At 39.1% G+C, this 27,510-nt stretch overlaps 1 protein-coding gene across 2 annotated transcripts; it reads left to right on the forward strand.

Moving 5' to 3' along the window:
- The first annotated feature begins 971 nt into the window (after positions 1-971).
- Positions 972-26,113, forward strand: LOC131031270 (uncharacterized). Of its 2 annotated transcripts, XM_057962345.2 has the most exons (5): positions 972-1,111; positions 22,097-22,204; positions 22,348-22,605; positions 24,518-24,597; positions 25,642-26,113. In XM_057962345.2, exons 1-4 carry the CDS (start codon positions 980-982, stop codon positions 24,566-24,568), a joined length of 549 nt encoding a protein of 182 aa, XP_057818328.2. In that variant the 5' UTR covers positions 972-979; the 3' UTR covers positions 24,569-24,597; positions 25,642-26,113. The 2 variants fall into 2 exon arrangements, with proteins under 2 accessions (XP_057818328.2, XP_057818329.2); XM_057962346.2 differs by lacking the exon at positions 24,518-24,597.
- The last annotated feature ends 1,397 nt before the right edge of the window (positions 26,114-27,510 follow it).

The raw sequence follows: 27,510 nt of genomic DNA on the forward strand, positions 1-27,510 counted from the left end.
CAAATGTTTTGCAGGCAAATAGTTATCAAGAAGCCTTCAATCCTTTCAAAATGATCTTCATTGTCAATCACTAAATCCCCTCAAATCTTCTAATCAACTAGCACACCTGTGAATCGTGTATGAATTCACCATAAATTGGCTAGGATGCTTTTCGTCCTTAAAATCAATTTTGGCGTAGGGTTTTCATCCTAGGGTAGAAGATGAATAGTTTCTCACTCCCAAAGTCGCTGTTTACAAAATTAAATATCAAGAATGCATTTCCTCTTAATATTCCTCCTCATTCATGTTTTGAAAATAGTAAAATATTTTTTTCCATAAAATTTTAATTTCCTGCTAAAGTGACTTTATAATTTAACTTCACATTTTGGGCCCCACAAAAGTCAAATTTTAATTTAAATTGTTCAACTTTATAAAAATAATTAATTAAATGTAAGTTGTCCGAAATTTAGACAGCTTAATCTAATTAATTAATTTTTCCTTTTTTACCTTCTAGTTAGCCTATGGAAACTAAAATAGGTTGAGAATCTCTGCCAGTTGCTATGCCTGTGATGGGGGCATTACACTCTCTCTCTCATGTGGCTGATTTTGATTTAGAACACAGGCCAAGTTCTCTCACATATTACATTTTCTTTTCTTGATCTTTAGAAAGGATATGGATGATGATATCCGTTTTTGGATACATCTTAAAGGTTTTATTAAGAAGCATGTGACATTTTTAGCAATTTACAGATCCTTTATGACTAATGCTTTTATAATTTCCCCCAAAAGTTGTCTTATAGGGGTCCCGAAGCATCAGAATTAAAAACATTACATAGTTTGTATTCAGAAACATGATATTATGTCTGACTCTGAAAAATATAAAAATTTCAAATATAAAGCAACTTACTTAGATTCTTTTGTAATGTAAATTTTTAGTAGGATCATATTGTATGTTTTCTTTAGTATGACATTCTTTCTCTTCAGTACAAAAAGTCATTTGATGATATTCTTTTTCTGTTACATCTTCTGGATGCAGCTTAAAGAATTTATTGAGAAATACATGCCACCTCTGAAAGTTACTTTGGAAGCAGCTGAAGCTTTCATTGAGCAGCGGCCAACGTCTTCCATGAAGGTATACTTTTTACCTCTTGTCTTCAGGGTTTTGGATGAATTTCAATCTATATATCATTCGCAGCAGGAGCAAGTGGTGAACTCATATCTCAGTTGAAGCAAGAGGGATTTCATATTGTTTTCTCCTTTCTTCTTAATCAGGTTGATAGATATTAAAGATGGAAAAGTTGAAAAAGGCAATTTTCTCAGCTCATAAATAATAATTATTAATATAATTAGAACTTAGAACATGACATTATGCACAATGTAAAAAGTTGTGACAAGATATGTATTCTGTGTGCAAAGTGCTATGACAAATTCTTTGATTGATAAATGATTGCCTTAGGCTAAGATACCACACAAAGGACATTATTCTGTCAAAATCACCCTTGGCTTGCTTTTGGGCTCAATAATTGATGTGCACCTCTTTCAGAATTTGATGTGCTATGTTACTCAAATGATATGTTTGTTAGGATCCGAACCTGAGGCTTTGCCACTAGATCCACAATGATTTGCATCTTGAGCACAACCAAGTTGACAATTTCATTGTTAGTGGTCTCCATCAACAGCAGATGAAACGATACTGCAGTCCTCAGGGGCTGCATGAGAAATACCAATTTGAAAAATTATACGTTACCAGATTCTGTAGAAACCTTGGCCAAACCAAACCAATTTGGATTGGGTTTTGATCTTGGTCCGGGTCTGGCTTGGGTTTGCCTAGGATTCTGCCTTGGGGTTCTGGTTTTGTTTTGGGTATTGTTGATGTGTTTTTCATGTACATGCGAACACAAAATAAAATACCAAGGTATCTTATCCTCTCTTGAACAAAGTTATTCAAATGCTCAAGATTTGCCTAAGGATCAATCAAAATAACTCCAAGGTTCTTATATGTAGGGTCTTTACGTGTGGATAAACTCTTATGGTGTGATGTGATTATGCTGGAATCACAAGGGGACTTACGTTTGATTGCCTGAGTGTTTAATCTGCTGGAACTCAAGTCCTATTTACTCACCGGGATAATGAAGAAATAGCAAACAGTTGAGGGCTCAGAAAGTCTACTGGGCTAGGTCTCACCATCAAATTGAACAATTCAACACCAGCTCAACACCAGCTTAGTGCGATCTTCTAAGGGATGCTTCGAATATGTTCAAATCGTTACACCATCTGATACTGATCACCATTCAAGTTAATGCATGAACAATAGATGCGTAATGACTCGAGATTAAGCTCATTCAATGCCAGTTGACCACACAGGGTGCCCTTACAATCAACAAGAGGCTAGTGGTTTGGACTAGGCGGATTCCATGTGAGTGCATTCAATATCTTCTTTCATTCAATCTAAACATTTACCATCTAAAACGAAGATTCAACAAGAAACCATGCATATTGCAAGAAACAACACATTTCACCTTAACTTCAATGAAAATGGAGTTCATTTACAATTCAGGCAACAATTTCTTGCCTTTTCCTCCTATTCTATTCTAATTGCTATTTTATTCACTATTCTAGCTACTAACTCTTAGCTATTCTAACCTATATTAACCAACTATTAACCTTTACAAATGAAGAGCCATAGCTTTATATAGAGAGCTCTTTACATTTCAATGGCTCTAATTGATTTATAATCAATGGCTAGGAATCTAGGATTACAAGATGAAAACCCTAATTAGGGTTTGTTACAACAAACTCCTTTAGCCAATGAGAAAATTAAATTCAATGCTTGCGAACCAATAGGAAACCAGGGTAGGTGCCTTGAAGTTTGTGTCATCACTAGTGAGTCGGGTACATTGAATCTGGACATGCTGATGTGGATCTATTTGATTGGAGGAACAGTGACTAGGATGCCACCTTGTCTGGTACTTTCTCATATCTCTTTTGATACTCAATTTGGTGATGCTGAGAAGCTAACTTTGATTAACTCTTCTGAAACTATCTGCTTCTTCAATGTACCCTTGCACTGACCTCGGTTGATCCTCCTCTATCCTTGATGTACTTGATGAATGATGTACCCCCTTGACTCTCATGTGCTTGATGAAGCCTCTTCATGGTCGAGTCACTCCTCCTCTAGTAGCTCACCTTGCCTTGAGGTGTTTGTAAGATCCTTCTTCTGATATCTTGTGATTTCTCCATGTGGTAGAATGAGGTCTTTGAGGATGGTTAGCTTTACTGTTTGCAACTCCTTAGCACTTTGAGTCTTCTTTTATGTGCTTGAAGTGCCCTTGATGATGATGAAACTGGAAAAGGTTGCCCTTGTCCTGGCCTGATCTTCTTCAAACTTGATTTGATTGACCTGCAAAACAAACAAAAGATGATTAAGAATACATGACATATTCATTCTAACATAGCATTTCTTACCTTAAATCATCAACAAGAAGGCATTAGGATGAAATTCATTCTGAACCCCTTGTAAGGGCAGGCCCTATAATGAGATTTTCACTCTCGACCCTTTGAAAGGGCCAGGAGCGAAAATTGACAAAGTTGCTCAATTAGACCTAATTTTCAACATTACCTTACCAAGATCAAATCATTCGCCTCCAAAATTGCCTAGGAATAGGTTTCGCTCAAGGGCCTAGGCAAAACATTAGACCTTCTAGGAATTTCGCTTTGGACCCTTTGGAAGGGTCAAGAGCGAAATTTGCAATTTAGCCTCAATTCTATCATCTCATTGCCTCAAATCACTTTTCAAGGGCAAGTACACATCAATCCTTTCCCAACCGTGCCTTAGGAACCAAGATCTTGGTCTCAACAAGGAGCAAAATAGAGGTTTTAGGAAATTTCGCTCTAGACCCTTCGGAAGGGTCAGGAGCGAAATTTGCATTTGCACTCAACCTTTCATCATTTCCTTGAACTTTGCTCTTAGGCTAGGCCTTTGGGTCCTCCCCCCATAATATCAAGCCCATCTACCCTCAAAGTGATGTCCATTTCAACGTTTTTGGCAAGAAATTAGGCTATCCTAAGGATTTCGCTCTGGACCCTTTGGAAGGGTCAGGAGCGAAATTTGCATTTTAGGCCCAAATCCTCCACCTTTTCACCCCTCAATTGCTTCCAAGGTATGATGACATCCTAGCTAAGGCTCCAAGGCACAAAATTAGTCCAAATTTGAAGCAAAAGGGAGGATTCTATGAAAATTCGCTCTGGACCCTTTGGAAGGGTCAGGAGCGAATTTTGTCTTTTAACCTCAAATCCATCATTACCTTCACTTCCATTCATTTCTTAAGGCAAGTATATATCCATCCTCCCTCAACCATGTCCTAGGAACAAAACTTTGTTTTGAACAAGAAGGAAATATGTGTTTTTAGGAGAATTCGCTCTGGACCCTTTGGAAGGGTTAGGAGCGAAATTCTTCCTAGGCCCAATTTCTTCATCCATTCATTCTTTCTTTGCCTTGAATTTAACCTATCACACCTCCTCCCATCACCATCAAGTCAATTCGCTATCAAAACAAGGCTCCCTTAGTGCACTAGCTGAAATTGAGAGTCTTTCTAGGAATTTCGCTCTGGACCCTTTGGAAGGGTCAGGAGCGAAATTGATGTTTTAGGCTCAAATTTTCCATTATTGACTTCATTTTCAACCTTTCCTCATCAAAAACAAGTGTTTTTCCTTCAAAAATGCTTGGGAATGGATTAGTTCATAGGTTGGAGCAAGGTATAATGCTTCATGGAGAAATTCGCTCTGGACCCTTTGGAAGGGTCAGGAGCGAATTTGCTCAATTAGACTCAATTCTTCCTTTGTTTCACTCATCTTGCTTTAGACTTGTCTTTTTTGAATCCCTTCCTTGCCATGTATGTCCACCATTTGATGTCCCTAGTGAAGAAATAAGCCATTTGGAGGATTTCGCTCTGGACCCTTTGAGAGGGTTAGGAGCTTAGACAAATTTCGCTCTGGACCCTTTGGAAGGGTCAGGAGCGAAATTTGCATTTTGACACCATTTATCTTCTTTTCAAATTTCCTTCCATCATCCTGTTGTGACGTTTTCACACATCGCCCCATTGCAAATGGGGACCCATGTTTTTTGCTTTTTAGGGTTTGTTTTCTAGGTCTTTTAGGGTTTTGTTAGTGAGCCTTTGCATTTTGAGTGTCGCCCAGGTGATCACATGGATAAGCAAGTCCGGCTTGAGTGATGTCCTAGTCCTGAAATTTGGCTAAGTCTGGAATGTCCTGATCCTGAATTTGACTAAGTCTGGAAACTAAAAAACCTCAAAAAAACTAGATTTTGCAATATAACTCCTGGAGGTCTGAAACCACTCTCAAACATCCTGAAAGTATATATGGAATATAACTTAAAGTATAAGTGACATTTCCTTATAAGGAAATGTCACTTATACTTAAATGTTATATTCCATTAAAATTGTCCTGATAGAGAGTTCGAAAAGTCAAATTTCGCTCCTCTCCTTCACTGAGGATCCAGAGCGAATTTCGCTCCTGTCCCTCCCAGGAGGACCAAGGCGAAGCGCTCCTGTCCCTCACCAAGGGTCCAGAGCGAAATAGCTTAGTGGAGTCATTCCTGACCTTGTTTGGACAAATTGAGACATCAAAGGCATGATGGAGGACAAAATGAATGTGATAGAGCATCCAGACTTGATCAAAAACAATGAAATGATGAAGTTTTTGCCTAGAAGGTCAAATTCGCTCCTGTCCCTCACTGAAGGACCAGAGCGCTTTTCTTTATATGCACAATTTTAGACCTTTTTTGGACATTAACTTTTATTCATAGCATGAAGCAGGATGATATCTTCCCTAGCAAGACTTTTTTTTGATGAAAATTATAACGATTTGGCCTAGAGAGCAAAAATCGCTCCTGTCCCTCACTGAAGGACCGGAGCTTGAAATCCAAAATTGCCTTGTCCTTGAAAGATTTGAACGATTTCGCGAATTGAGAAGATCAAAGGAGATACATTTTATCAGTTGAATATAACTTGAAAGCGCAATCATGAGGAAAATTGACCCTAGAAGCAAAATCGCTCCTGTCCCTCTGCCAGGGAACAGGGCGAATTTAAGTGATAGCTCCCGTCTCTCTCTCAGGGACCAGAGCGATTTTCCCTATAAGACAGGTTTTGGGCGAAGATCAAGTAAGTGTTAAGTTTGAGGCAAGCAAAGGAGGCGTAACGAGTCCGTTGAAGATAATTTGAAGATTGCAAAAACGCCAAGTGAAGCCCATATTGTCCTAGGCGCTCCTATCCCTCTCCCAGGGACCAGAGCGATTTCTTCCTTAGACAAATCTCTCGCCAAGATAAAGCAAATTACATGTCAAGGATGAGTGAAGGGAAGCATAGCGGATCCATTGAAGATGGTTTTAAAAGTTAGCAAAGCATGATTGAGCCTACAAGTGAAAGTTCGCTCCTGTCCCTCAGCCAGGGACCAGGGCGAACTCAAGGTTATTTAATATTCCCTCCAAGCTTAAATCACTCCAAGATAAGACACAAAGGGGCAATGATGTTTGAAACGCCTCGGAGAGAAAGTAAAGTATCAAAGACCGCAAAGGTGATGGAAATGCCCAAATTCGCTCCTGTCCCTCACCAAGGGACTAGAGCGAAATGTTCAAGTGTGTCCAAGTTTAAGTTGCCACTCACATTTCAAGTGTTCAAAAGGGAGTAAGGAACATCATTTTACACCGTGAAGACAGTTGCAAGTTGATATAAACAAGGATGAGCACAAGGAACAAAAGTTCGCTCCTGTCCCTCACCAAGGGACCAGGGCGAAAGTACTTTAAAGCACACTCCTTCCACAAAAGGGACGAATTAAGCTCAAGATTCCCAATTAAAATGCTATTTTGGACGTCTAAGACATGACTCTGAACGTGAAAAACAAGAAAAACAAGGCCAAAATGAAGGAGCGCTCCTGTCCCTCTCCCAGGGACCAGAGCGATGTGGTTAGTGTCCCTTATTCCTCCCATGCTTAGGCGCTAATATTTTCGAATCACATTAAAATGCCAAATTCGATAAAAATGTGAAAGATTTAATTAAATTGGTATTTAAAAATAGCGCATGGACATTCAATAATTAATTTAAAGCCTTTAAAAAATCGAAGTTTTTAATTACAAAGACATTTAATTAATTATTATTAAATTAAATTTAAAAAAAAAGGAGCGCTTGGGGTATTATTTTGCAAGGTCGGCCCCCTCTTTTATTAAATTTTATTTGTTTTCGGGGCCTATTTTCCAAGTCGGCCTAGGGGCAATTATCAAGATGAGCGCCTATATAAGAGGGGTTTGTTGAGCATGTTAATCCATCTTTCAATCATTTGTCCAAGTGCGATCTTGAAGGAGCAATAAAGGAGTGCGAAATCTGGCCTAAGGAGGGGCGAAATTCATCTTGAAGGCTATTGGAGAGGCGTATTTCTTGCTAGATTGGAGGATAATTTCCAGATTTTTGAAGACATTTGAAGGCGAATTTCCAAATCTTGAAGAAGCTAGTGGAAGATGGAGTTCTTTTCCAAGCTAAAGGGGGCGCATTTTGCTAAAGGGAGTCTTGATCTACATTTTGCCTAGCGAATTCTCCTATTTTTGCATCATTTTTTAGAATTAATTCCCAAGTGGAGGTATGGCAAAATCATCTTGACACCCTTATTCAAGGTTTGATTTTTTTTAAGCAATTTTGGGAAAAATCTAAGTATTACATGGTTAATTAGGAAATGATAACTCAAGATTTATCATGAAGTTTCCTAATTAAAATCTTGAATATTCCTTTTAAAGTTTAATTTTTAGATTTCAAGATATATTACTAATTTTGAAATGTTGTGTAGGTATCAAGATGGCGACTCGAAGCTCGAAAGATCTACAAGTCGGAAGGTTCTCCTCAAGGAAAATCAAGCCAGATCAAGGACGGTCTCCTCAAGGACGATCAAGCAAGGACAAGGGCGGCCTCTTCCAATCCAGCATTCCAAGGCGAGGTACATCATCATCTTGCAAATCAAGGACAAAAGGAGTTAGAACAAGAGCTAATTAAAGATAGCTTCTCAATGACATCAAGTTGAATATCTACCAAGTTACAAGTGTCAGATGAGGTGGCATCCCAGTCATCACTCCTCCAGTCAGTGTGGTCCACCTCAGCATGTCCAGATTCAATGTACCTAACTCATGGAAGGTGGCACAAACTCCGATGTACCTACCCCAGCTATCCATTGGTGGAATTTTCTAGAGAGGACATGTGTCCAAGCAATACAGTTTTATCATTGGTCAAGCATTAAATGTTATGTAATGGTTGTAACAAACCCTAATTAGGGTTTTCATTGTTGAATCTTGGCCATTGATCTCGAATTGATCTAAGCCATCGAATTGTATTGAGGGCACTATATAAGCCCTGGCATTTCATTTTGTAAAGGCTAATTAGAGAGAGTTGGAGTTAGTTAGTGAATAGAGAGTAGGTAGAAGGTGATTAGAATAGCAATTAGAGTAGAGTAGAGAGAGAAGGCAAAGATTGTTGCCAAGAGGTTGTTGTAAAAGACTTGTAAATTCATTGAAGAAATGGTGAAATTTATGGGTCGATTCGACAATTTGCATGGTCTTTATACTTCTCATATTTGATTTCATGTTATTAGATGAGTGGAAGAAATGTGCTTGATTGATGGTGAAATTCGTACATCCATACTACTAGCAGTTTGTTGATTGCAGACTTGCCTTGCGTAGTCAACTGGAATCATTCAGCTTAAGCCTAACTTCAATTGTCGCTTCTTCATTGATATGCATCAACCTGATGGTGTCTATGCCTGCAGTGATGATTTGAACATCATAAAGCTTCCCTTCGAAGATCGCACTAGCCTTGTGGAGATGGTCCTGCGATGTCAAAACAAGACCTAGTTAGAGTTTCATCAAAGATCAATCATTGCTCCTACATTTCTTAGTATTAGGATTAGATCCTCTCTTCGCCCTTATCTTTTTTCCTTTTTTCAAATCTAAGCTAGTGAAAATCCTGTGTCCAGCAATATTCAAAGCAAATCAGAAGTTCAGGCATCAAATGTAAGTCCCCTTGTGATTCCAGCAAATCACATCATACCACAAAGAGCTTATCCACACGTAGAGACCCTACATACAAGAACCTTGAAGTCATCCTGATTGATCCTTTTTCGCAATATCTTTAGCAATCAGAGGCTTTACTCAAGAGAGGATAAGGTACCTTTAGGTATTTTATTCTGTGTTTGATAGTGTACAAAATACACGTCAACACATCCTCAAGTGAATTCACCCTCAATTTAGCCTAAAACAAGATGTTTTGGGTGCATTAGATGAAATAAGGAGTCCTCCTAAGGATTTTGCTCTGGACCCTTTGGAAGGGTCGGGAGCTTAAAAAAATTTCGCTTTGGACCCTTTGGAAGGGTCAGGAGCGAAATTTGCACTCTTGGTCAACTTCCTAACTCATTCAAGGTCCATGTAATGCCCCCACTTTAGCAGTTGACCAAGTGTATGTGCGTTAGCCTAGCTCTACATGGTCCCGAGGGCTAACGAAGGGGTTAAGGGGATCCTGGAGTGTTTTGGCCTAGTCATTTCTAGTTTGGGCCAAAATGGAGTTGATTTACTTAGTTTCAGGCATACTTACTATTTTTAGTAAGTGAGCAGGACGCAATGGAGGCTAGTTTTGGTGATTGGATTCGATACTCCTCGGCGAGAGCTTTTTGACGAGCTATCACTCGTACTATTCGGAGTTCGATTGCTAATATATTTTAGTGCTTGAAGTGTTATTAAAGTAACATTTAATTTAATTGTAAAATATTAAAGTGTTACTTTAATATTTATTTTATGGGGATGTGTGCAAATCAAAGGGGCACCCAAGGGAGATGTAAGTGAATATTTTAATATGTTTTATATTGCACGTCTTTTATCCCACATTGCTCAAGTGAGTTGGGTCGACCCTTGGAGAAAAAATAAAAGGAAGCTTTCGTGGCTTCATTTAGGATGTTGAATATGAGAAGAAATTGATGTGTGAGTTGTAGGTCCGTTCTTGGCATTAGGGGACATCTATCCTCTCTTGTGACATTCTAGACGCCATTCCTTTGGGGTTTGGCCTTTGGAATCAGCTTCATTAGCAGGCAGATTGGGTACATCTCCAGCTATAGGCAGATTTGCAGCACTGTAGCGCAACACTATTCACGTTACCGTAGCACAACACTATTCATGCTATTGTAGTGCGGCACTGTTCACATTACTGTAGCACGACACTATTCATGTTACTGTAGCAGCAAGATGGGAAGTCATTGTTGGAACATTATGTCAAAAATGCTGGAGTATTTAGTGAGTTGAAAAATCTGCTATGTATTTGATTTTGTTAATTCTGGAAATAATATCATATCAGCACTAGTTCAATCTTCATGTTGCATATTATTGTAATTTCCTTCTAGTTCATGTTATGTGATTTGAAATCTATGCAAAGACTTAAAAACAAACAAACATTTCATTTCCGAAGCCATAAGGGGTTTAAACATTAAACAGAGAAATAAGGAGTTGGATGCAAACTGTTTGACTAAATTCCTATCAGCAGTTGGTTTAGTTTTTGGGCATTCTAGGGTGTCCATTACAGTGGTATCAGAGCTTGTTTTCCTGCCATCCTGTGAGGGTTTCATGTGTCTAGCACATCAATATTACTTGAGGAGAAACAGGTCAAACCCAAACTTACAGAATTCACCAAAGATTGAAGAGGAGGGTGACCCTTTTTCAGCACCAGCCATGGGTGACAGAGATGGGGAAAGGGGAGAACCTAGCACTAGGGAGATGCTCAGTGATCTTGCTAGGGGTCAGAGGGAGCTCCAGGCTACATTGCAGCAGATGGCTATAGCCATTACACAACATTTGACGAGAGCAGATCAAGGCAATAATGGCAACCAAGGTAATAATGGCAACCAAGGTAATAATACCAATTAGGGTAATAATGCTAACCAGGGAGGTGGACAGGGTAATGGAGGTAATGGAGACGCATCGGTTAACAGGGGAACTGGGACATATGCTAGAGCAGGTTCTTCTACTACGAGACCACTCATGTCACAGTTTCCTCCGAGACAGATGGCCAGAATAATGCTTGTCCTACACAGCAAGAGATTCAAGATATGATTATGGATGATTGGAGGGACTCTAGCTTTGAGTTACAGGCTGAGATGACATTCAGGGAATATATGGATGTTAGACTCAAGAATATGCCCATGAGAGGAAACCGACAACAGAATTATGAGATGAGGAAGAAGTTGGGAAAGTTGTCTATTCCATACTATGATGGTACAGGGAAGGCTTCAACACGGACATGGGTCCAGAAATTAGATACTTATTTCCAACTTAATCCCATGCTTGAGGAGGATGCGATTAAGTATGCTGCATTGCACTTGGATGGGAGTGCACACGAGTGGTGGCACCATGGTATGGTCACATTGGGCCATAACCAGATAGACACATATGCAGAGTTCACTGAGAGGTTGATTGATAGGTTTGATATGAAGGATCCAGGACTCCATTTCAAGGAGTTAGCCCAATTGAGACAGTGGGGTCCTATCGACAGTTACATCTCAGATTTCCAGAGTCTATCAGTGTTGGTTACGGACATTTCAGAGAGGAGGTTGATTGTACTATTTGTGGATGGATTGTCAGAGCCTCTTCGTGGTTGGGTGAAGGGACATGATCCCCTCACATTGCAGGATGCCATTCGAAAGGCGAGAGATCTTGCACCTTCCGCTTCTAGGAGTAAGTTCACTCCTAAGGATCCACACTTCAAGAAGGATAAGGATAAGAAACCTCTATATAAGGATTCTCAGCCTCAGAAAAAAGAATCAAAGAGGTTAGACGATGAGACATTGAATGAGTTGAGGCAGAAAAAACTATGTTTTCAGTGTAGGGAACTGTGGGATTTATCTCACAAGTGTCCTCTGAAGGCTAAGGCCAACCAAATGGAGTACTTCTCTGCTGAGGAGTCACAGTCAAAGGATGAGGAGCAGCAGTCAGAGTTTGATGGTGAGAGCAGTGCCATTGAGGAGGGTTCAAGGGATGAGAAGTCCTTAGTTAGATTGACAGGTGCTCAAAAGGCAATTACTTTTAAGGTGCGTGGCATCATATAGGGACAAAAGTTGGTTGCTTTGTTGTACACTGGGGCCACACATAATTTCATAGATTCACAGTTAGTGGCTAGGAGAGGGTGGCAAACTGAAGAACATTCAGGATTCCGAGTCATGGTAGCTAGTGGTCACAAGTTACTATGCACACAGAAGATTACAAATCTTCGCATCAGATTGGGAGATGGTTATGGGCTCCAAGATGAGTTCTATGTTGTGGACATGGGTGATTATGACGTTATCTTAGGGATGACTTGGATGGCATCATTGAGAGAGTTTACTTTCAACATGGAGAGAGTTGAGATGAGGTTCCAGCATGAGGGCAGGACCGTGGTACTCAGAGGATTATCAGATGGCAGTTGTAGGGTAGTTTCTTTGAGGAGGATGGAGAGGTTGTTCAGACATGATGATGTTGAGTGGGCAGCGGAGTGCTTGATTATGCCAACATCACCAGAGCCACAGGTTAAGAGTCATCCGCCTGATATGCAGGACATCCTTGATAGACATGCCAAGGTATTTGGCAGTATTCCACATGGCGTTCCTCCAGATAGGGGGATAGAGCACGTCATTGAGTTAGAAGAGGGGGCTAAGCCCATTATGATCACGCCCTATCGTCATCCAAAGAAACACAAGGATGAGATAGAGAAAGCCATCAAGGAGTTGTTGGAGATGGGGCACATTAGGCCAAGCAAAAGCCCTTTTGTTTCAGCAGTTGTTTTGGTTAAGAAGAAGGATGGAACAATGCGCATGTGCATTGACTACAGGGCATTGAACAAGAAAACCATTAAGAACAAGTACCCCATTCCGAGGATAGATGAGCTAATAGTTGAGCTACATGGGGCATGCTTCTTCACAAAGATGGATTTGAGATTAGGGTATCATCAGATCAGCATGAGGGCAGAGGACATTGAGAAGACAACTTTTCGGTGTCACTATGGTCATTTCGAGTTTCTGGTTATGCCATTTGGGCTAACCAATGCTCCTGCTACTTTTCAGAGTTGCATGAACCGGGTGTTCAGGGGGCAATTGAGGAGATTCGTTTTGATTTTCTTTGACAATATTTTGGTCTTTAGCAAGACATGGGAGGAGCATTTGCAGCATCTTGAAGAGGTGCTATCTATTTTGGAGAGAGAGTCACTGTATGCCAAGGAGTCTAAGTGTGAGTTTGGGATGACAGAGCTTTTGTACCTTGGTCATATTATCAGTGCAAAGGGAGTTTGGGTGGATCCTGAAAAGATTAGAGCTATTGTTGATTGGCCCACGCCTACGAACCTTACTCAGCTTAAGGGGTTCTTTGTCTTATGTGGTTTTTATAGGAGGTTTGTTAAGGGGTTTTCTTAGACAGTTGCTCCCTTGACAGATCTTACTAAGAAGGGGGCCTACATGTGGACAGGGGCAGCACAAAGGTGTTTTGAGCATTTCAAGCAGGTGATGTCTTCATGTCTAGTCCTAGCTCTACCAGACTTCACGAAGCCTTTTGAGCTTCATTGTGATGCATCGGGTGATGGGGTTGGAGCAGTATTGATGCAGGAGAAGCGCCCCATCGCTTTTGAGAGTAGGAAGCTCCGAGGTGTGGAGAGGAGCTATTCTATTTATGATCGTGAGATGTTGGCCATCATGCATGCCTTGGCCAAATTCCGATCCTACTCGGTTGGAGGGAAGTTTGTGATCAAGACGGATCACAACAGCATAAAGTATTTCATGAGCCAGCAAGACTTGAATGACAGGCAGCAGAAGTGGGTCACTAAATTGCAGGCTTATGACTTTGACATTGAGTTTGTCAAAGGGAAGAAGAATGTAGTAGCTGATGCCTTATCCAGAAGACCTCACATTTGTGCGCTTGCAGAGATTACAGGAGATTGGAGGGATAAGATTATAGCAGAGTATGTCGGAGATACTTGGGCTTCTGGTTTGATTTCAGGTACTATACAGGATGATCGCTATGAGGTGATAGATGGATTGATCAGATTTCAGGACAGGGTTTATTTGATTCCGTCATCACAGTTGAGAGAGGCGATACTGAGGGCATTTCATGATGCGCCTATAGCTGGGCATCCGGGGGTCTTCAAGACCTACAGGCAGATCCGAGAACGGTTCTCATGGAGAGGGCTCAAGGATGAGGTTCAAAGGTATGTCAGGGAGTGTGCAGTTTGTCAGCAGAATAAGGGAGAGCACACGTTTCTTGCAGGTTTACTACAGCCCTTGCCCATTCCGGATAGGAAATGGGAAAGCATTTCTATGGACTTCATCACTGGTTTACCACGAGTGCAGGGAAGAGATTGCATTTATGTAGTGGTAGACAGATTGACGAAGTTTGCTCACTTCTTTGCTATTCCTTCTACTTACACAACAGCTCAGGTGGCAGATTTGTTCTTCAGAGAGATTTTTAGGTTGCATGGGCTACCGAGATTTATTGTTAGTGATAGGGATAGCAAGTTCATGAGCGCCTTTTGGCAGGAGTTGTTCAGGCTGTGTGGTACAAATCTTACACTTAGTACGAGCTACCATCCTCAGACAGATGGGCAGATGGAGATAGTAAATAAATGGGTGGAAGGTTATTTATGGAACTATGTGACTGCGCAGCAGAGAGCTTGGGTCAGGTGGTTACACATGGGGGAGTATTGTTACAATACCACATATCACATGACCATCAGGATGACTCCATTTATGGCATTGCATGGGTATGAAGCACCAAGCTTCATGGATTTGGCTTTGGGGGACAACAGAGTGCCCAAAGCCAAGGATCTGTTGCAGGATAGTCAGGATATCCTGAGAGCGCTCAAGGAGAATATGCATCAGGCTCAAAATCAGCAGAAGTTGTATGCTGACCAACATAGGGTAGAGCACAGTTTTGAGGTGGGGGACATGGTGTATGTGAGGCTACAGCCATATAGGCAGTCATCGCTCAAGAGGAGCGGAGCAGAGAAGATGAAGCCTAGATTTTATGGTCCCTACAGGGTGATTCGCAGAGTGGGCGAAGTTGCCTATGAGCTTGAGCTTCCAGAGGGTAGTCGGGTACACAATGTATTTTATGTGTCTAGGCTTAAGAAAGCCATTGGTCAGAGTGTAGTACCTTCTGCAGATTTACCCCCTTTGGATGAGGAGGGGAAGCTCGTGTTAGTACCCGAGGCTATTCTGGACACCAGAGGGAGGAAACTCAGAAATATGATAGTGAAGGAGTATTTGGTCAGATGGAGAGACCTGCCAGAGGAAGATGCTACGTGGGAGAATGAGCAGGTGATACAACAGGCTGGACTGAGATTGCTTGAGGACAGGCAATTTCAAGGGGGGCAGACTGTAATGTCCCCACTTGAGCAGTTGACCAAGTGTATGTGCGTTAGCCTAGCTCTACATGGTCCCGAGGGCTAACGAAGGGGTTAAGGGGATCTTGGAGTGTTTTGGCCTAGTCATTTCCAGTTTGGGCCAAAACGGAGTTGATTTACTTAGTTTCAGGCATACTTACCATTTTTAGTAAGTTGGCAGGACACAACAAAGGCTAGTTTTGGTGATTGGATTCAATACTCCTCGGCAAGAGCTTTCTGACGAGCTATCACTCGCACTATTCGGAGTCTGATTGCTAATATATTTTAATGCCTGAAGTGTTATTAAAGTAACATTTAATTTAATTGTAAAATATTAAAGTGTTACTTTAATATTTATTTTATGGGGATGTGTGCAAATTAAAGGGGCACCTAAGGGAGACATAAGTGAATATTTTAATATGTTTTATATTGCACATCTTTTATCCCACATTGCTCAAGTGAGTTGGATCGACCCTTGGAGAAAGAATAGAAGGAAGCTTTTGTGGCTTCATTCAAGATGTTGAATATGAGAAGAAATTGATGTGTGAGTTGCAGGTCCGTTCTTGGCATAAGGGGATGTCTATCCTCTCTTGTGACATTCTAGACGTCATTCCTTTGGGGTTTGGCCTTTGGAATCCATTTCTATCAGCTTCATTAGCAAGCAGAGTGGGTGCATCTACAGCTACAGGCAGATTTGCAGCACTGTAGCGCAACACTATTGACGTTACTGTAGCACGACACTATTCACACCACTGTAGTGCGGCACTGTTCACGTTATTGTAGCACGACACTATTCATGTTACTGTAGCAGCAAGATGGGAAACAAAGTTCCCAGACTCGGACTCGGCTCGGACTCGGCAAGGCCGACTCGACTCGTTACTCGGCAACAACTCGGCAAAATAAAAAAACCCTTGAAATTAGGAGATTTTTAACAATTTAAAACTTGTTTCATGCACCCATTATTGAATAAAGCCCAATTATAATGTGTGCTAGCTTGTTATGCCATGAAAGGCATGTTGGTAGAGTATCTACTTGTTTGGGGCTTCTGTTTAGTATTTTCTTTGGCCAAATTGAAATTTTGGGAGCACCAACATGAGACATCATGAACATCTTCACTTGGAAACTGTAAGGAGTGCTTGTGTATGGTAGCATTAAATAGTGTGCTTGTTGAACTTAGGTTTTACCTTGGGACTATAGTTGACCTTGGTCTTTCTTGGACCTCTTAGTTTTTAGGCTATATATATGTTGGATGGAAGGGGGAATTGTGAGGCCAGAAGGGTTTGAAAATATGCTCCTCAGAGACACGTCCCTTGCCAAAAATAACCTTGTGCCCCATGGGGGGATTTTTTGGGATGTGGGGACAGGTAGGAAATGTCCCCAACTCACCCCCTTTTTTCAAAATTTTAAGAAACATCCCTGTTGTGAGGTACTCACACATTGCCCCATTGCAAATGAAGACCCCCACTTTTTGCTTTCTAGGGTTAGCTCTTTTAGTTTTGTTGTTGGTCGTTTTAGTGTCTTAGCCTTTGCATTGAAGGGATTGAGTTTCTCAAAGGTCATCAAATCAGGTGGATCTCCTCAAGGTGGAGTGAAGGAGGTTAGGTCAGTTGAGTGATTAGGGGGTTATTTAGATCATTCCTAGGGTTTTTGTGTACTATCTGGTCACGCTTCAAGTTGCTAAATCAAACCTTGGTTGAATGCATAGTGTCCTCCTAGGTCCCATCCCTTACATCAAGGTCAGAGTGAACTCGCCTTAAAAGTCTAGAATGTCATCTTGATCCTGAAATGGCCTGAAATTTGACTAAGTCTGGAAATTTGAAGGATCCTCCAAAAACTAGATTTTGCATTATAACTCATGGAGGTCCGAAACCACTCTCAAACATCCTGACAATATATATGGAATATAACTTAAAGTATAAGAAAGAGAAAAGACATAAGGAAATGTCACTTATACTTACTCGTCGAGTCTGAGTCCCGAGTCAGCAAAACTCATCGAGCTTGGCTCGACTCGCCAACTCGGTGAACTCGCCTGACTCGCGGCGAGTTTGGGAACTCTGATGGGAAGTCATTGTTGGAACATTATGTCAAAAATGCTGGAGTATTTAGTGAGTTGAAAAAATCTGCTATGTATTTGATTTTATTAATTCTGGAAATAATATCATATCAGCAGTAGTTCAATCTTCATGTTGCATATTATTGTAATTTCCTTCTAGCTCATGTTATGTGATTTCAAATCTATGCAAAGACTTAAAAACAAACAAACATTTCATTTCCGAAGCCATAAGTGGTTTAAACATTAAACAGAGAAATAAGGAGTTGGATGCAAACTGTTTGACTAAATTCCTATCAGTAGTTGGTTTAGTTTTTGGGCATTCTAGGGTGTCCATTACAGTCTAATGGCTTTCTTCTAGGTCCCAAATCACTTTAAGTCATTAATCTAGCCTCAATCACACCATAGGAACTAAGGGTTCGATCCAAACAAGGAGCAAATAGGTGTTTTAAGAAAATTCGCTCGTCCCTTTGGAAGGGTCAGGAGCGAAATTGGTGTTTTTACCCAAATTCTCCATTTCCTCATGTTCCTAGTGTATTTATCCTCTTCAAAGATGCCATGGGAGCAGGGTTTGTGGTGCAAATTAAGACCAAGAAAGGAGATATAAGGAAATTCGCTCTTAACCCTTTGGAAGGGTCAGGAGCGAATTTGAGGAATTAGTCTTCTATACCATCCAAACACTCAAACTTCACCCTCATTCACATTATTCTCACCTCAAGACATGCTAACAAATCACCTTAAGGAGGTGCCTAGCTCAAAACGTTGGATAAAAAATGCATCTTAACCATTTCGCTTAGGTACCTCTGGAAGGACAGGACCCATCTAGGAATTTCGCTCTGGACCCTTTGGAAGGGTTAGGAGCGAAATTTCCCTTTTTTGCATAAATTCCTCACATTTCCTCATTTCACTTGGTTGCAACTCATTTCCAAAGGCATGGACAGATCATTTTTCATTCAATCAAGGCGTGGAATCAAGGATTTTAACCCATGTTAGAAGCAGGAGAGGTTTTTAGAGAAATTCGCTTTGGACCCTTTGGAAGGGTCAGGAGCGAAATTCATGTTTTAGGTTCAATTTCCTCATCCCATCTCGTTCCAACTTGTTCACAAGGCAAAAATAGGTCATTCCTCACTCAGTCAAGGCATAGGAGTAAGCTTTGAGGTCTAGACTGGGAGCAAAAGAGGATTCTAAGGAAATTCGCTCCTGTCCTTTTGGAAGGGTCAGGAGCGAATTTGGCTTTTGTGCTCAAATTCTTCATCACTTCCATGACTAAATGCCCCAGGTCTTAAAGGCAAGGCCACCCTTGGATTTTCACTTAGACTCATGGCAAGGTACAAAGATCCCTCTATTCCCAATCAAGTCTTAACAAGCTCCCAGGCCTAACCAAGAGGAAACTTTCAATAGAAACCCTGACCTGGACCACCTACTGACCAATTTAAACCTAAGTAGATCATCCTATCCTGATGAGCCCTTTGGCGACCCTTCAATGCAAAGACTAAAAGCCAAGAACCTAAAAGACCAAAAAAACTAACCCTAAAAAGAAAAAAGTAGGGGTCCCCATTTGCAATGGGGCGATGTGTGAATACGTCACAACAGGTATGACTGAACATACACAGGCAGGACTCTAGGTGATCATGGGATGGCTCTGCCTGGGACCCCAAAGTTTTTTAAAATTTACAAAGCGAAAAGAAACCTTAACCTTAACTAATAACTTTCCTTAGTCTCAATTGGAGATGAGGGCCATGTGGCTGCTACAGTGTCATTTGCATGGTGCAGCTAGTGGGAGTGGTATTGGTGGTGCTTGTCCTTCCAACAAACCAGCTGAGACATTGATGCTCTTGATAAATAGTAATATGATGATTTCTATTGATTTTGCATTAACCGATGCACTAATATAACCATTTTGATTTATAATTTATGTTCAACATTTGACAATTTAAGGCTGTGTTATGTATTTCATTGTCTATTTTGAGCAAATCGTATATATTAAATGGCTGAACTCAGGCATGCCAAACCCGGGGAAAACAATTGCTGAACTGCCAAAGCTGAACTAGCAACATAGGAAAAATATAAAATTTCTTCTCTTCTCTTCTGATGATGTATCATGGATTATGATCCAAAACATTGATTCAAAAAAGCTCACAGTTTTTTCATGGATCATTATGCCGAGAGGCATCTACAATGACATCAAAATGTCCGTAAACAAAAATTCAATTTTAAAACAATTTGACATGCAAATGATGGGTATGTAATGACCCTACTAGTTAGAGATCATTAACCTGCAAAACAGATTGTTAGAACATAACAAACATATATATATATAATCCAAATTGCAATCTAACTTCAATGCTCAATTAACATAATCATAATTCCTATCTAAAAAAAAGGATACAATGCCATACGTAAGTATGTCCTTAGGTGGCCATGAGGCTCACCTTCTTGGAACCCCTTGGTCCCAAGCCCTCCAGGAAATCGAAGATGAATTCGAATCCTATCTTGGGTGTAACACCAAAGCCCTCCAAGGAAGACCCTTGCCTTTCCTTGCCTTGGGTGATGCCTTCATCATCCAAATCCACAGAGGGGATCGGTCCGACCTTTGAGTCCTGTCTTGGGTATAACCTCTTACACCCAAGCCAGCCAAGGAAGACCCTTGCCTTTCCTTGTCTTGGATGATGCCTCCATCATCCAAGTCCTCAAAGGGGATTGACCCGATCCTTCTCTTCTTGGTTGAGTTTGAGTCAACCAAGCCATGTAATTGCATAACATTTTCAGTTCATAAACGATCCTTTATGTTAACATGAATTCTTAATGCATTCTTTAATTAATTTATATATATATATCAACATGATTTTTCATCCTTCACATTTGCAATATGTTTCTTAAAATACCTTGTATTCATAATCCTTCTTGATATGCAACTTATGTATATAACATTTACAAGATTACATTTTATCCCTATTTTATGACTAGTGAATACCATACCTTACGATGTGTATAAATATTCACTAGACCACCACGAACATTACCTATCAATGGACCTTACCCATTACCCATTGTTCATTAATTAATACTAACTAATATTAATGAGCCTTTACCCTTAATACTACCTATTAATATTAGTAATAATAAAAACCTTTCATATACTATACCTTTTATTTAATATAGGGCAGGATTCTTACCTTGCTGTCCGCTGACCTCCTTCCTTTTCCCTACAGTCCGCTCCCTCCCTTCCTCCTTTGACCGCTGCCTCCCTTTATAACCCGTGAGGGGTTGTGTCCCTCCACGGGCCCCTTCCGCATGAAGGGGTGTGGAGGTAACCGCAGCCTACGCACCACTTCGTGCGGAGGTAACCCAGCCCGTCTAGGATACCTCGTTCCCCCCTTTCAAGTTAAATATTAATATATAAAATATAAATGTTAATTGCATTTCATATAGTATATTATTTCTTTTTAATATATTAAATATTAATTGCATTTCATATATTATTTCTTTTTAATATATTAAATATTAATTACATTTCAAAAAAATATAATTTCCTTTTTTTTTAAATATATACATTTCTTTTAAATATATTCGATATTACATATCAAGAATATATTTAAATACCTTTCCATTGAAATATTAATTATTTAAATAACATTCCCTTTATTAAATAAATTAAATATATTTCCTTTAGATTATTTATTTTAATTTATTCCTTTACAATATCCTTAACCCCGCAAGTGATTTTACATCTCGCGATACCGTAGGGGTTATCACAGGGTAAATGCATGAAATATGCCATCTTTTGGTTTTTGTGGTGTTATTTTATTACTCCAAATAAAATAGAATCCTCACCACTTGTCTCCAACTATATGAAACCGTTACAGTCAAATGATAGTGGAAGAGTGTCATAATATTTAAAAGAGAACAATCAACTCTATTATTATCCATATTTTTGAAATTCTTGTATACTATTAATATTGTTGCAATTGTCAAACTCCCTTCTGTTATAAGATATCTCTCGGCATAAATATAGATATACTAGTGGAGTATGATCTGAAACATTGATTCAAAAAATCTTACATGGTTTTTTCCAGAAGTTTTTCAATTCAATTTACTTCTTTTCCTTGTTAAGATTTTAACTGATCATTTTTTATACAAGTATCAGTTGTTGCAATACATCTTTGTTTATCACTTGCAACTTCATATACTCTGAAAAACGCATGATACAGTTGTCTTCCAATTTATATCCGAATTTCCAGTAGTTTATCATTTCATGTACTATCAGAACATTCCTAACAAAACCACCCTCAATTTATAAACCTTCTGAATTCTGCATTGCTTTCAAAGCATGAGGATGTTCACTAGTTTCAACTATTATAGTTCTTCTCTGAACATGTTGCCCAAAAATATTAGCGTTTTGATGGAAAGGGAAAGAAAATTGTACAGGGTTGTCTGTAGTGCAGATTAAGAGTACTATAGTAGAAACCAGGCAACAATGGCAATATGAAGGCAAGAAATATGAACAAGGAATTCAAACTGATGTACAATGGTGCATAGTATTTATATTATTCTCAATGATATGGTGCAAATATTCTAAATGAACAGATATTAGGATTCATTTGCTTCTTACTTGAAAGCTTTTCTTTTGCAGGTGAAGTGCAGCAGATTTCATGATGCGAATGGTAAAGCTGTCTTAGTAGGTGATGCTGCACATGCCATGTCAAATGCCCTTGGCCAAGGTTGTAATTCTTCTTTGCAGGTTAGCTGACTTCTCGTTATATTCCATCATATTAAGATAGTCATTAACTGTAACTTTACCCTTTTTGAGAGGAATTTTCAGTTTCGCCAATTTATTATAATGTTGTTCTGTGACATCTCTTTGGTCCATTTTTTTATAAGCAGGATGCATTGGTTCTTGGTAGGATGCTTCAGGAAAGAGAGATTTCAGATGCAATAGAGAAATATTCTGAAAAGCAGGTTAAGGAAGATCATGCAGCTGCATACTTATCAGATCATTCATTTCCACAAGCACCGTGGCTTTTACCATTATACTTGTTGGGGAACATATCATCTTCTGTTTTAAGCAAGGCACTTCCACCTTCAATCATCAAGCCTTCTATCCAAAGTCTGTGTTCTGAAACCCTCATCCCATATTCTGAGGTATTCATTTTTAAGTTTCTCTTTAAAGAACCTGTATATGTATTATAAGCCATTGTTCATGTGCATGTGTATTTATGGAAGTTAATGAAATGAAACTATGGACTGGAGTATTAGAGTGAATATAGTTTAGCATCATTCTATTTACATTACTCTTTGTTTGTTAGAAAAGAACATAGAAATTGATTTAAAAATTAATATGTCCTCTGGGAAACTAATGTTTACTGCTATCTCTGAAAAAAATACATGAATTAATAATAGAGATGACAATGCTTACCAGATACAAGAGTAAAAGATATCTTTATTCGCACATGAAATTATTATAGAAGACAAGAGATGATCAGCCAGGGATCGGAGTTGATCCAACTAGATCATACTACTTTCCTTGAGGATACACCAATATATTTAAAGGATACAATGGCTGCCAAGAGGAACACAGTTGTCAACCAACCGACGCTTATAACTACCTGAGGCTGGAAGACACTTAATATGAACAGTTAATACATAGTCAAATAACCAATATTATCTCTGTTATTGGGTACTGCTTGTGAAGCCCGAGTCCTAGTATGAGTACAACATGGGTATGGGTACGGATGGGTTACGGCTCTAGGTATGGCCAAAGTGATGCCTGGGTTTGTTGTGGGTCCTTCGTTGATCGGTGAACGACCCATATCCAACCTAGGCATCAGGAAATGCCCGGTACTGTACCCAAGTGTAGTTTGATACATTATAACCTTAGTTTAACTCTACATCATTTTGGGTATGCCATTTCCTTATTCATCTAATCCCATCTGTATTATAACTTCGTAACATCATTTTATAATAAAATATGCCAGCAAGCAAGCAATTAAATATCATTTCAGTTGTATTTGTGAGCTGCACCTGTGAACACGGAGTTAGTAAACTTAATATCGGCATTAATGAGATTGATTTCAGTTGATTTACATTATCCACATGTAGCAGCTGTTTGTTTATGTTTTGTGAAATCACTTTGTTAATGATTTGGCATTTTGTCAAATGTTTGCAAGATGAAATTGAACCAGCTTCTTGCACTTGACACAACTAGTGGGTGTGGCAATCCAATTGATTGTGGTTGAAATCTATGTAATTGTCCGAGTCTGGTTAATTGTTGTTGTTTGGATATAATTTGGTGAAGGTTGTTGTCTATATTGCAAACTTGTTTCCATTAAATTTTTTGGGAAGGGATGTTACAATCTTCCCCTTGAATTAGATCTATTGTTTCCACTTGGTCTTTCATTTTTCTCTTAGAATAACACTTTTTTGAGACTTCAGCTCTATGGTTGAATTCAGCATTCCATCCCTGCCTCTTCTAGAAGAACTCAGGCCACAATATCACCATACTTGAGTTGATTAGTTTTAGCATGACCACTTATTACCACTATGAAATTCTCCCAGAAGTCTGGAAGACTACTTAACAAGATCCTGCATCTCTCTTCCTTGGTCACTTTATGCTTGATTGATTCAAGCTGATTAGCGAGTTGGAGGAATTAATATGTTGAGTTATCTTGCCCTTTTACTTCATCTCGAGGCTGTAAATTTCCCCCCTTCATAATATCTTTATTAGCGAAGTACTTTTCTTCATATAGACACGCAGCTTGTCCCACAAAGATTTTTCTGAAACCACATCTTGGGCAGTCTTTAGACAATACAGAAAGACATAATTTAATAGCAAAACTAGCTTTCTTTTCTATTCTATCTCAATTATCTTGAGAGATTCTGTGGCTTTTTACCAAAGATGTTAACAAAAATATCTTCCTTGTCAACGATGTGATCCATCTCGATCCTTGGGTGAAATTTTAACTTTTCATCTTATCAATTTCATTCCTTAAATTTGTAGATACCATATCTTCTGCTCTGAAATTTTCTGATCAGTTATTAGAACAATACAATGCAGGAACTTAACACAAATGCACTCCTCAGCTTGTGCTTGGCCACTACAAATTGAGATAAACCTGAAATGCTTCCAAAATTGAGGTAAATCAAGGTTTCCTTTTTAAACCCTATTCTTGAGACGGATTTTCAGCTGACAGTTATGTGCATTTCCTAACGTGTCAGCAACAGTTCTCAATCATCCAGCTTCCAAGAGCAGCACTGTGAAATGGTATAACTTCTGCCGGTGCAAGGACCTCATTCACAAGACAAAGCTTCTGATTGCTATGAAACCAGTTAACTTTGAACTGCACATAAGATATTATAAATAAAAATAGACTGATAATCAGATCAAGGATACATGCAGAAAAATAAATCACAGCGTAAGATAGAAATTAGAGATCTATTGAGTCATAGAGATGAGCATAATAGTTTTGTTTTTTTTTCTGTGTAAGACAATGTGTTACACTATATGCTACCTATCCACCCGTGTCAATCTGTAGTGAGATGGACAGGCCAAATCTATCTACCCATGTGAATTCCAATGAGAGAGACATGCCAACTACTTACCTAACCATGTGTATTCCAATGAGATAGGCATGCCAACTAAGCATCCACTCACACATTCTTTGAGAAGATGAGGTGGTTATGGGTATACCAACCACATGCTGCCTCATTATGCATTAGCTGGAAAAGTAGTTGGCGAAATTTCCAACACATATTGATAGAATATTATTTCATATATTAGCAGAAAAAATTCCTTGAACTTCTTTCATCCCAAGTCCCTTGCTAATCCACGGGTACAATAAATGCTTTCTTCCCTTGCTGATCCACAGGTCTGATAAATGCTTTCCTTTCTGGGGGAAAGCATTTATCATACCTGTGGATTAGTGAGGGACTCGGGATGAAAGAAGTTCAAGGAATCTTCCCATGAATATGACGTCCTCTAAATTTTGTGTATGTATCTCCTTGATAATCAGCATCACCCATGTGCTGTTTTTAAGATTTGTATTTCCTTACGTAAACAAATGTTTAAAAAAAAATTGCTTATTGAAGATGCAAATTTTATTTCATCTAAAACTTATCTTCAAACAAGATACCATTTCTTAGCTTTATTTTTGACAGAAAAAATTTCTTATGTGCAAGCAGATAGTCCAGATGCATAAAACTTGGTTGTCATTTGTTGAGCTAACCAACAAATTAGCAAGAGCTGAGGTGGTGACCAGCTGATGGAGAAATTTCGGATCTCAATGCTCTCTCAAGTCACTGAGTGACTAGAGCTAAGTTTGGAAATGACTACCAGGGCCTGTCACATCAGATTTTTTTATTTCAGTTTTCAGGTGAAATAAGCCTATTACATAAAATCCATCTAGAAACAGTTAAAAGTCAAAGAAGATGACATTTGTTTGTGGCCTGATGGAAAGGTGACATTGTAATCTCAACAATATGTCAATATACAATATTTTTCTTTGAAGGTGATAATGTAAATGTGCTCATGGATGTCATCTTGAGTTGACTTAAATTACATGAGCCATATCCCACAAAAATCAAAGTTCTGATTCTATGTAGAACATTTGAAATGAAAACATTATTTATTTTATTTATCAGTTTTGTTACTTAAGCAGTTGCTTGTATAACTGCAGTAATACATTTTTTCTTTTTCAGCTGATAGACAACTAGAAACATGTGAAGGATATTAATTTATAAAGAAAATTAACTCACTAGATTTTAGTTGGAGTATGGTTGTACAATTAGATGACATGGTCATGATTGTGGTCATCCTACTTAATATTTGATCTCAAATCATTTATCTATATACTGCTGTGTTTAATTCTTTTTCTTCCAATGTTTCAGGTTGGATACCAGAGTTTAATTTTTGTTCCTTATGTTTTGGGTCTACTGGAAACAATGGACAGAAAAAAATCAAATGCAAATGTATCCAGATACATGATTTGACATGTTAAATTTTGGACATATCAAAGCATTCATTTGTTTCTGTTTGAATAACATTTACCTGCTCTGAATATATTATCCACTGTTTATAATTGTATATCAGATGTATCCCATCTTTTGATTAAGAACTTAGCAGTTTACCTTGATTTTACAAAGACATGTAGTGGATTATGATCAACGTTGCATTGTAATAGAGCACTGTGAGTTCATCTAAAAGTTTAAAACCCACTATCTAGCAAATTGAATGATAACAAATTTTATCATATTAAGATATCAACTTTGGTATCTGAGATATATGATTGAATCTTGACAAGGAAGCAGACATAAGATCTCACTTCCAAGACAAAGAAATCATGAATTAGGAGTTAAGCTCGTCGTCAGTGAATAGCTCAAGTGACTAGTCTGCATTGTGAAAGTGTTAAAAGTCCAGAGGCATGGCAAGAAAAGTTACCAGCACTTAATACAATTCTTCTTATTCGATACTAGAATGATTACACCAAGAATGCTTTGCCGACCCCTTGGCCTCTTGTAAGTTATCAATTTACTAGATACTTAACCTTAGAAAGAAGGTTTGGTATTGTGCATGGTTACCATTTCCCTTTGCTTGACCATTTAAGACATGGAAATTTGATTATTTTATTTTATTTTCTGTTGTCCTTAGAGAAATGTATATTAAGGGGCTTACCCACCTCTGCATCAAGGACTAATCTTGGCTCTTTACAATTTTAATCTTGCCATGGCTCCTGTGTTAATCCCCAATGTTGGTGTTAATGCCCCTAGTTCAACTGCTAAAGTCTCTCAACCAGTCCCTTTTGTCAAGCCAACAATAAAAACAAAATTGCCTCAATGTTGGTGATAAAGGAAAAAGAAAACTTCTTTTATTGATGAAATTTCAAACCCTACCTCTTCAAGGAGATAGAAAACATGAGGTTTCAACCCTCTCCTTCTACCCCTGCTGCTAAAGGGAAAAAAGGTGACCCCACTTTTATCTCAGATGATATTCCCTTATCCTCGTTCCAAAAAAAAAGAAAGGGAAAAGCCGCAAGAGGTCCCCCGTGAGGATAT

The sequence above is a fragment of the Cryptomeria japonica genome, chromosome 8 (assembly GCF_030272615.1).
Source record: "Cryptomeria japonica chromosome 8, Sugi_1.0, whole genome shotgun sequence".
Taxonomy (NCBI): Eukaryota; Viridiplantae; Streptophyta; class Pinopsida; order Cupressales; family Cupressaceae; genus Cryptomeria; species Cryptomeria japonica.